Raw genomic sequence first — 11,391 nt, 5'->3', positions numbered from 1 at the left:
ACCTTCCTCAGCTTTATGTAATGAGCATGCAGAACCCTTCTGTATGGTATCTGTATGGATACGGTGAACATAACCCCTGGCTTCTCCGCAGTCCAGATTATGTCTTGAGAAGATGTCTTCATATTTTGTGATGGTATTCACAAGCTTCTCCTTCCACTGGTCAGTCACTTGGCATCCATCAATGTCGATGTCTCCTAATCCTAGATCACAGTCTTTGTTTCTGGTTGTGGCAGCCATTGTCATCCTGCTTCTGTTCCATTGGGGTTTTCCTCACCTTATGAAGGCCCTGAAAAATTGTTGCATCCTCAACAGCCAAGCATGTAGACACATCGGCCAGCTTCATGTTACGTCTTAGAGTGAGATGTTTATCTGAACAGTTTACTACCTTTAAAGGGACCAAGCCATCTCCCCACATGGGCGTAATAATTCTACCCACAGGTATGTTTCTGGGCATGACCTTTGACCTGGTAGGCTCGACTATTACAGTGCTGCCTGGAGACAATGCCACATTTTTAGGAAGTTTACCCCAAACTAAGTGTTCACTCTTGGAAAAAAGAGTCACAGCTTGAGTGAGCTTCACGGTCCCAATCTTACATTTACATTTACATTTTAGTCATTTAGCAGACGCTCTTATCCAGAGCGACTTACAGGAGCAATTAGGGTTAAGTGCCTTGCTCAAGGGCACATTTACGTCATTTAGCAGACGCTCTTATCCAGCGACTTACAAATTGGTGCATTCACCCTATAGCCAGTGGGAAAACCACTTTACACTATTTTTTTTATTTTAATTTATTTATTTATTTTAATTTATTTTGGGGGGGTAGAAGGATTACTTTATCCTATCCCAGGTATTCCTTAAAGAGGTGGGGTTTCAAATGTCTCCGGAAGGTGGTGAGTGACTCCGCTGTCCTGGCGTCGTGAGGGAGCTTGTTCCACCATTGGGGTGCCAGAGCAGCGAGCAGTTTTGACTGGGCTGAGCGGGAACTATGCTTCCGCAGAGGAAGGGGAGCCAGCAGGCCAGAGGTGGATGAACGCAATGCCCTCGTTTGGGTGTAGGGACTGATCAGAGCCCGAAGGTACGGAGGTGCCGTTCCCCCTCACTGCTCCATAGGCAAGCACCATGGTCTTGTAACGGATGCGAGCTTCAACTGGAAGCCAGTGGAGTGTGCGGAGGAGGGGGGTGACGTGAGAGAACTTGGGAAGGTTGAACACCAGACGGGCTGCGGCATTCTGGATGAGTTGTAGGGGTTTAATGGCACAGGCAGGGAGGCCAGCCAACAGCGAGTTGCAGTAATCCAGACGGGAGATGACAAGTGCCTGGATTAGGACCTGTGCCGCTTCCTGTGTAAGGCAGGGTCGTACTCTCCGAATGTTGTAGAGCATGAACCTGCAGGATCGGGTCACCGCCTTGATGTTAGCGGAGAACGACAGGGTGTTGTCCAGGGTCACGCCAAGGCTCTTCCCACTCTGGGAGGAGGACACAACGGAGTTGTCAACCGTGATGGCGAGATCATGGAACGGGCAGTCCTTCTCCGGGAGGAAGAGCAGCTCCGTCTTGCCAGGGTTCAGCTTGAGGTGGTGATCCGTCATCCATACTGATATGTCTGCCAGACATGCAGAGATGCGATTCGCCACCTGGTTATCAGAAGGGGGAAAGGAGAAGATTAGTTGTGTATCGTCAGCGTAGCAATGATAGGAGAGGCCATGTGAGGATATGACAGAGCCAAGTGACTTGGTGTATAGCGAGAATAGGAGAGGGCCTAGAACTGAGCCCTGGGGGACACCAGTGGTGAGAGCACGTGGTGCGGAGACAGCTTCGCCACGCCACTTGGTAGGAGCGACCGGTCAGGTAGGACGCAATCCAGGAGTGAGCCGCGCCGGAGATGCCCAGCTCGGAGAGGGTGGAGAGGAGGATCTGATGGTTCACAGTATCAAAGGCAGCAGACAGGTCTAGAAGGACAAGAGCAGAGGAGAGAGAGTTAGCTTTAGCAGTGCGGAGAGCCTCCGTGACACAGAGAAGAGCAGTCTCAGTTGAATGACCAGTCCTGAAACCTGACTGGTTTGGATCAAGAAGGTCATTCTGAGAGAGATAGCAAGAGAGTTGGCTAAAGACGGCACGCTCAATAGTTTTGGAAAGAAAAGAAAGAAGGGATACTGGTCTGTAGTTGTTGACATCAGTGGGATCGAGTGTTGGTTTTTTGAGAAGGGGTGCAACTCTCGCTCTCTTGAAGACGGAAGGGACATAGCCAGCGGTCAAGGATGAGTTGATGAGCGAGGTGAGGTAGGGGAGAAGGTCACCGGAGATGGTCTGGAGAAGAGAGGAGGGGATGGGGTCAAGCGGGCAGGTTGTTGGGCGGCCTGCAGTCACAAGTCGCAGGATTTTATCTGGAGAGAGAGGGGAGAAAGAAGTCAAAGCATAGGGTAGGGCAGTGTGAGTAGGACCAGCAGTGTCATTAGACTTAACAAACGAGGATCGGATGTCGTCAACCTTCTTTTTCAAAGTGGTTGACGAAGTCATCCACAGAGAGAGAGGAGGGGGGATTCAGCAGGGAGGAAAATGTGGCAAAGAGCTTCCTAGGGTTAGAGGCAGATGCTTGGAATTTAGAGTGGTAGAAAGTGGCCTTAGCAGCAGAAACAGATGAAGAAAATGTAGAGAGGAGGGAGTGAAAAGATGCCAGGTCGGCAGGGAGTTTAGTTTTCTTCCATTTCCGCTCCGCTGCCCGGAGCTCTGTTCTGTGAGCTCGCAATGAGTCATCAAGCCACGGAGCTGGAGGGGAGGACCGAGCCGGCCGGGAGGATAGGGGACACAGAGAGTCAAAGGATGCAGAAAGGGAGGAGAGGAGGATTGAGGAGGCAGAATCAGGAGATTGGAGGGAGAAGGATTGAGCAGAGGGAAGAGATGATAGGATGGAAGAGGAGAGAGTAGTGGGAGAGAGAGAGAGCGAAGGTTGCGGCGGCGCATTACCATCTGTGTAGGGGCAGAGTGAGTAGTGTTGGAGGAGAGCGAGAGAGAAAAGGAAACAAAGTAGTGGTCGGAGACATGGAGGGGAGTTGCAGTGAGATTAGTAGAAGAGCAGCATCTAGTAAAGATGAGGTCAAGCGTATTGCCTGCCTTGTGAGTAGGGGGGACGGTGAGAGGGTGAGGTCAAAAGAGGAGAGGAGTGGAAAGAAGGAGGCAGAGAGAAATGAGTCAAATGTGGACGTAGGGAGGTTGAAATCCCCCAAAACTGTGAGGGGTGAGCCATCCTCAGGAAAGGAACTTATCAAGGCGTCAAGCTCATTGATGAACTCTCCAAGGGAACCTGGAGGGCGATAGATGACAAGGATATTAAGCTTAAATGGGCTAGTGACTGTGACAGCATGGAATTCAAATGAGGAGATAGACAGATGGGTTAGGGGAAAAATTGAGAATGTCCACTTGGGAGAGATGAGGATTCCTGTGCCACCACCCCTCTGACCAGATGCTCTCGGGGTATGCGAGAACACATGGTCAGACGAGGAGAGAGCAGTAGGAGTAGCAGTGTTTTCAGTGGTAATCCATGTTTCCGTCAGCGCCAGGAAGTCGAGGGACTGGAGGTTAGCATAGGCTGGGATGAAGTCAGCTTTGTTGGCAGCAGAACGGCAGTTCCAGAGGCTGCCTGAGACCTGGAACTCCAGGTGTGGGGTGCGTGCAGGGACCACCAGGTTAGAGAGGCAGCAGCCACGCGGTGTGAGGCGTTTGTGTAGCCTGTGCAGAGAGGAGAGAACAGGGATAGGCAGAGGCATAGTTGACAGGCTGTAGCAAATGGCTACAATAATGCAGAGGAGATCGGAATGAAATGAACTAAACATCTGGGAGAGGAGAGAGCAGGGCCTCCCTCACCAAAACTTCCACCTCAGAAACTATAATTGTTTCACTGAACCACCCGAACAAAAACTCTCCCAACTTCCACCTTTAGAAATCAGAATTGTTGTGAACCACAGCGGTTCAATGTTTCAAGGAATAGACTCAACCCACTTTATTCAACTTGCTGTCCCTTCCATCTTGTGACACTTGTCATCATCTGCAGAAACTGCTTACCCTCTGGTGAGTGAGTCTGGCCATCCATGTTGTTGACTAGCTTCCAGTATTCGTCAGTGCCCTTCATCTCATGCAATAGATGCTTAATGACATTCGATCCCAGGATAAGATCATCACGCTGTCCAGGAACAACTAGGGTGGGCACTTTAACATCAATCCTATAGATTTGCATCTCCAAGTCATAGAAACACTTTGGTGAGGCATTCTTCCCCCCACAACCCACTAACACTAACTCTTTAGGAGGATGATATTGCTGAGGAAGGGCACCTGCTTCCAAAAGTCTCTGCTCAGTATGTTCACTCAATGTACATGTCATAGACCCAGTGTCAAGCATGCCCTTAAGCTGCACTTTCCCATGTACAGACAAAGAAGTGTAAAACAAATCTGAAAAAGTCTCAACCTCTTGTGAACATAACATAACAATTGTCCCTTCTTTCTTTTGCATCAGAGCACAAAATCTCATGTGTTTTCTCAAGATCATCAGTTTCTTTCTAGGGGGTAGACAGTTGAAAACCAACATTTCCCCCTTCACCTGTGGGCGTGTCAGTTTAACGGTTGCTGCTGTGGTGGGTTTCTCTGCTGCTGTGTTGGGCGTCTCTCTCCGCCGGGATTGGCATAGCGTTCCCCCTGTTTTGGACAATTTGACTTCCAATGATCTGGGGAAAAGCACCAGAAGCACAGGTTCTCATGTTTACAGTGCATCAAAGTTGAGTGATCTGTTGAGCCACAAACCCTGCATTCCCTACGCCTGAATGGCTGGGTGGAGAAAAATGGCGCCCTGGCCTGTGTCTGTGAAACCATAACTGCTGGTATGCTCTTCTCTAAGGTACGTTCAGGAAGGTGAATGACCCTCTCGATACTTGCACTCTGCCCATCTTGTTTGGGGCTTGATGTGAGAGAAGTGTCACTGCACGCACCAGCATTGGCCCCGCCTTCAAACTGAGTTGTCTGGGGATGTACTGTTACTTGCTTTGAGGATACTGCGGTAGAATGACACATGGTGGCCTTTCTGCGGCGTTCATGTTCATAGATTCTCTCCTGTACTTCACTCGCAGTCCATTTCTCAGCAGACTTGTATTGGAATAATGCTGCCAGTTTGAGGTCAGGGCAGTATGTTACAAACATCATGACGACATCTGAGTTGGAGCTGTCAATCTTCTTACCTTGTCTCTTAAGACCCTCGTCAGCGGCATCTACGGCAATCCACTAATCATCTCATCCGATTGTTCCCCAACAGGACATCCCTTCCTCCTCAAGTATATTCTCATCAACTCCTCCCATTCATGAATGGAGCATTTGTCTATACCATCTCCACTAAATGTAGGAGGTTCCTTCACGTCTGATTGCATGATGAACTTCATTTTACTGAGGTCTACATATCCTGCTGACTCTGAGTGATGATCACTTATCTTCTCTGTGCTTACTGGTGGCTCATGAGTGCTGGACCTGCCACTCTGCATTTCCTCCCTAAAGGAGCTCCCTACTTCCTGGGCTAGCTGAGTGACCAGCTCAGCTAAACCATCTACAGGGACATTTTGATTAACAGTAGCTTTCATCAGTATTTTTTGTGGCGCAAAACATGGGGGAACCTACTGCACCTACACGCTTTACATGGGTTTGATCAGGGTATGAGAAAAACCTCCCCATCCCAGCAGTGAATTTGGGTTCATCATCACCATTATAAGATGCCATGTCACTAAACCACTAATGTTATGTTAAAATTTCTGTTGATGAACACACTTCTATATTAGTTAACTATAAACAGCACTCTCAATACATCGTTTTCAGAAAAAAAATAAACAGGAGAGAATATAGACTGCAGATCCGCTTTTTGCCACAAGGCGGCAGGAGTACCTTAATGATGTAAACAGAGTCTCTAGAGCAGCAGCGCCGCCGTGATTGAGCTGACGTCGATCAACGATGAATCCGGGTCTAGAAGGCACCGCTGTAGCTCTGCGTTGTGTGTGATTGAGACTATATACGTGGACTTCAGAGATCAGGCTGTTTTAATGAATCAGAATTCTCTCTCCATCCAAAAGAAAAGACTAAACATTTGTAGAGCACAAATATGTTCTGCCCATTGTCGCCTCTTTCTCTCATAGCGCATCATAATTATTTATAGAATACAAAAATGAGTACAGCCTCTCCTTATAATGTATCAACACATAACATACATTTTACATAGATAAAATCACATACCTGCATCCAAAAGAAAAGACAAAACATTTGTAGAGCACAAATATGTTCTGCCCATTGTCGCCTTTTTCTACAACATAGACGCACAATACAAAGGACTGGGATCAGTCGAGGAGCTAGCCATCATTCGCACATATAATACCTTAGCTAGCTAGTAACCACATGTTGAATTCAGAATGTTAATATCAACCTAAAAAGTACAATTACAATTGCATCTTAACAATAACATCCACTTATGAGTAAACTCTAAATATACAACATTATTCATGAACAAAACACTGTGTGTATGACTTTGTGCTTAAAGGAATCAAACTTTTCTGAAGAGGACAGAAAAAGCACGCCTACCTCTAATACTGCATCAAAATTATTTGAGCACGAGCACGCAGGGCAAAACGTAAGTACACACTCCCCTATTCCCAGGATGCAGGCATGCATAATAACAAATCACCATGCTATATTAATATATGAACCTGGTGAAATTCACAAAGTACTTTAACAACTGTTACACATGCGTTTACATGTGTGTGTGTGTTTGTGTGGTAGCTCTCTCCCGTCCTGGTATGTGTGTGTTTGTTTTAATGTGTGTGTGTGTGTGTGTGTGTGTGTGTGTGTGTGTGTGTGTGTGTCACTATTTGTGTATTTACTTTCAGCTGGCTGTGTGGTTTTGTGTGACCCAACAGAAAGACTCCATCTGACAAGTGGCAGATATTCTCCCGTAAAGGTTAAGGACGAAGTCCCTCATGACCTCGAGGACGCAGGTACCTGCGTCTCACAAAGACATGGCGGTTGGAACCAAAAATCTCAAATTTGGACTCATCAGACCAAAGGACAGATTTCCACCGGTCTAATGTCCATTGCTCGTGTTTCTTGGCCCAAGCAAGTCTCATTGGTCTTATTGGTGTCCTTTAGTAGTAGTTTCCTTGAAGCAATTTGACCATGAAGGCCTGATTCATGCAGTCTCCTCTGAACAGTTGATGTTGAGATGTGTCTGTTACTTGATCTCGGTGAAGCATTTATTTGGGCTGTAATCTGAGGTGCAGTTAACTCTAATGAACTTATTCTCTGCAGCAGAGGTATCCCTGGGTCTTCCTTTCCTGTGGCGGTCCTCATGAGAGCCAGTTTCATCATAGCGCTTGATGGTTTTTGCGACTGCACTTGAAGAAACTTTCAAAGTTCTTGACATTTTCCGGATTGACTGACCTTCATGTCTTGAAGTAATGATGGACTGTCATTTGTTTTTGCTTATTTGAGCTGTTCTTGCCATAATACGGACTTGGTCTTTTAGCAAATAGGGCCATCTTCTGTATACCACCCCTACCTTGTCACAACACAACTGATTGGATCAAACGCATTAAGAAGGAAAAAAATTCCACAAATTAACTTTTAACAAGGCACACCTGTTATTTGAAATACATTCCTGGTTGAGAGAATGTCAAGAGTGTGCAAAGCTGTCATCAAGGCAAAGGGTTGCTCAAATATAACATATATTTTGATTTGTTTAACGTTTTTGGTTACTACATGATTCCATATGTGTTATTTCATAGTTTTGATGTCTTCACTATTATTCTACAATGTAGAAAATAGTAAAAATAAAGAAAAACCCTTAAATGAGTAGGTGTGTCCAAACTTTTGACTGTTACTGTACATTGAAGTCAGAGGCACGAAAATGTGAGTGCGTTTTGCACTTTGAAAATTTCACCCAATGAGTGAGTCTGTTGTGACCTCTAGATCACGAGCCATGGCAGCATGTCAACGCCTACCTGATCCACGACACGGCCGATTGGAAGGACCTGAACCTGAAGTTTGTCCTGAAGGTCTACAGAGACTGTCACCTGATCCAGGACACACAGTACCTCCAGGACATGTGACCCATCTGCAAGGTACCGCTGATAATAATATAATATAACTATAATATATAGTAGAGCAGGGCTTCCACCTGACCCAGGACAGACAGTACATGCAGGACATGTAGCCAATCTGCCAGGTAGGACTTAAAATTTAAAAATAGGGGCGCTGACATAGGATTAGTTACAACAATAAGACTGTATAGACAGGTGGGACATGCAACTGGTTTCCGTAGTGTAGTGGTTATCACGTTCGCCTAACACGCGAAAGGTCCCCGGTTCGAGACCGGGCGGAAACAGTATTTTTTTGTGGGCAATAATAACTCTGTTTTCATACACAGTACTTAAGCGTTCAAGTAATGCAGCAGAGCAGTTATGGCATGCAATTATGAAATAGAACTCTCTATCCACAGCTATTAATTTATTTGTGCCTAAATTATGCTCTCAGGAGTAGGATTTTGAATTATATAATTGATTTCTATACAGACAAGACTAAATATATAATTTTGGCAAATGTATTTAATAAAAGTAATTTATAATAACAATTAAAAGTATTTCATTATTTTATACATTTCTTTCAAATGTAATTGTATCCCCTTCAGGTTGTAATGGAGTCGGAGATGAAGTTTTATACGGACCGAGACGGTCTGATCGACAACTCTGGCTACGCTGACCAGACATACGACGGATGGACCGTAACAGGACCCAGGTGAGAGCTGAGAGAGGGAGAAAAAGAGAAAGGGAGAGAGACAGGCAGGAAAAGAGTGAGAGAGAGAACTAGCTAATGGTAGTGTAACATAACATTAAGAGAGAGAGAGGGAGAGGGAGGGAGAGAGAGAAAGAGAGAGAGAGGGAACAGGGAAATAGGGACGGATTCATCTGTCAGTAGAGGTTCTTTCCCACTGTAGTGGAGAACAGAAAAAGAGGAAGTCAGATTTGACCGTTTTAATTTTTTTCGCTTTTCTGACCCACTTCAGGGTAGTGAGACTTTGTTCTAAGGGCACATAAAAATAATTAAACTTCCTGTTTCCGACCACACCTTGTGTCCCTTTTCAAGGAATTATACTGCATGCATTGTCTAGTGACTTATACAATGTATCAGAAGTCAAAAGAGTTTCAGTCTCTGTAATTTCAAGATTTCTCTCACACCATTTTAGTTTTAGATTATAGGAATGATAATCTGCTCTCTCGCTCTCTCCCTCTCTCTCCCCCTCTCTCTCTCAGTGCGTACTGTGGGGGTCTGTGGCTAGCCTCCGTGTGTGTGAAGTGTAAAATGGCAAGGCTGGTGGACAATGAGGCTGCCTTCCAGAGATTCAGAGACATATTAGGCGGAGGGAGCGCTGCCTTCGACAAGTTGCTATGGAACAGGCAGTACCTTATTTCTGCCAGCAGGGGGCACACATTCAGTAATGAATGGGGACTAATGCGGAAAAAACTTGTTTTGCTTTGTGTTACACATTCTTATTCAATTCAGTTGGCTAAAACATTGATTATTGTGATGTTATGTGTTTATATAGCATAGAGTTTGAACTCAAGCAAAAATTCAAAAACTAGCAACTGAGCTTCTGGAATACTAGCGCTGAACGATTAACTGAAATGTCGGTTATTTTTTGGTTTTTAAACAACTAATTGACTGACTTCGGTTCAATTATTTGAATTCCATTTCATTAGGTTTTTTTCTGTGAGCTCGATGTGCAGTTTCTGTAGAGATAAATTAGATCAAGCCTGAACTGTGTGATGTAGTAGGGAGTTGTAGTTTCCAACAGGCCAATATTCAACGTAGTTTAGTGCAGAAAACGTGGTAATGAACTACAATAATCCATTGCGCGCCTTTTAAATTTGTCTAGTCTGTGCAGAGCAGACAAACAGCGATCAAGAGGGATAGAAAGCAGTTACTTTTCGATCCTGAAAATACTGTAATGACCTGACTAGATCACAAAAGAACAACTGTCCAGACAGAGGATTGAGTTTACGAATGGACGGTTTATTAAACCAACTTTACACAGGCTACTGTTTGGCTGTAGCCCACGCCAAATAAATGAAAGATAACCCACAAGCCAATCGTGACCTTCTCTTGTGAAGCCCAGACGTAAAGAGAGAGAACAAAGGCTAAACCTGGTCTTAACTTCCAATGCTCCATCCCCCTGCCCAACCCCCCTCCACGCCACTCCGCCAACCGCCAGGATGCCCGGCATCAGAACATTCCAGGCATTCCCGTGATTGGCAGATAGCAGGTTGATTGACATGTCGGACCCCGCGAACACTGGGTACTGGTAGGTACAACACAACCATCTACTAGCCTAACACATAACACACAGCTGTCTGTGCGGGTCGCTACACAGCCCCCCCCACCACAAAGTCCCTCGTCCCCGAGGGAACAAACAAAGTCTCTGAAGCGACCCGGAGGTCTCCTTTGCCTGCGTGGCTGTGATGGCCGCAGAGTGCCCCTCTGGGAACCAGGGGATGAAGGCAAGGACATGGGGGACAAGGAAGCGGGAGCGGGTAATACAGTCCGTGGCTCTGGGGAACCACGCGGTGACACAGGGGGAGTGGGCTGTCTGGAGCCTTGTCTGCGGCACCTGGGGGTGGGTGCCTGGAGAATGTCATTGCCAGAGAGGGGAATTATGGGGGGTTCCTGGGGTTTGGGGAGAAGAGGCCCCTCTATATGGGGCTAACCTGTCCCGGTGCAGTGTCACCTTTCTCCCCCCTGGGAGGAAGCTGCACCCGGTAAACAACCTCCCCTACCCTCTCCAGGACACTGCAGGGTCCCCACCCAGTGACTGTCCAACTTGGGGCATCTGCCTTTTTTCCTTAGCGGGCTGTAGACCCAGACCAGCTCCCCAGCCACAAAGTGCCTTCCCCGGGTGTGCACGTCATAGTTCCTCTTCTGCCTCACATCTGCATTCAGCAGCTGCTCTCTGGCGAAGGTGTGGGCTGTCTCCAGGCGGTCCTGGAGTCTCCGGGCATACTCCGGCCCCGGGGAAACATGAGGGCTATCCAGGGGCCGACCAAACGCCATCTCCGCAGGGGTACGGATCTCTCCCCCAGCATGAGGAGGGCAGGCGTGCAGGAGATGGAGTCTTGGACAGCGGAGTGGCATGCCATGAGGACCATAGGCAGGTGCTTGTCCCAGTCACGCTGGTGTTTGGAAGAGACGATGGCCAGCTGCTGTCCAAGCGTTTTGTTGAAGCGCTCCACAAGGCCATCACTTTGAGGATGGAGAGGAGTAGTGCGGGTCTTGTGCATACCCAGCCTCTCACACATGGTGGCGAACACACGGGACTCAAAGTT

The 11,391-nt window shown here is 46.9% G+C and overlaps 1 protein-coding gene and 1 non-coding gene across 2 annotated transcripts; both read left to right on the top strand.

Annotated features, from left to right (window-relative positions):
• Window positions 1-4,304: 4,304 nt before the first annotated feature.
• On the top strand, window positions 4,305-9,696 carry LOC121572626 (non-lysosomal glucosylceramidase). Its single transcript, XM_045225834.1, is given in 4 exon segments — window positions 4,305-4,350; window positions 7,985-8,136; window positions 8,703-8,809; window positions 9,325-9,696. Coding segments are annotated over 4 exon segments (603 nt in total). The 3' UTR covers window positions 9,623-9,696.
• Window positions 8,327-8,399, top strand: trnav-aac. Its single transcript has one exon. It is a non-coding gene; the product is annotated as a tRNA-Val (tRNA).
• Window positions 9,697-11,391: the final 1,695 nt, after the last annotated feature.

The sequence above is a fragment of the Coregonus clupeaformis genome, chromosome 16 (genome assembly GCF_020615455.1).
Source record: "Coregonus clupeaformis isolate EN_2021a chromosome 16, ASM2061545v1, whole genome shotgun sequence".
NCBI classification, from domain to species: domain Eukaryota; kingdom Metazoa; phylum Chordata; class Actinopteri; order Salmoniformes; family Salmonidae; genus Coregonus; species Coregonus clupeaformis.
This window is presented reverse-complemented; position numbering and strand designations above follow the sequence as displayed.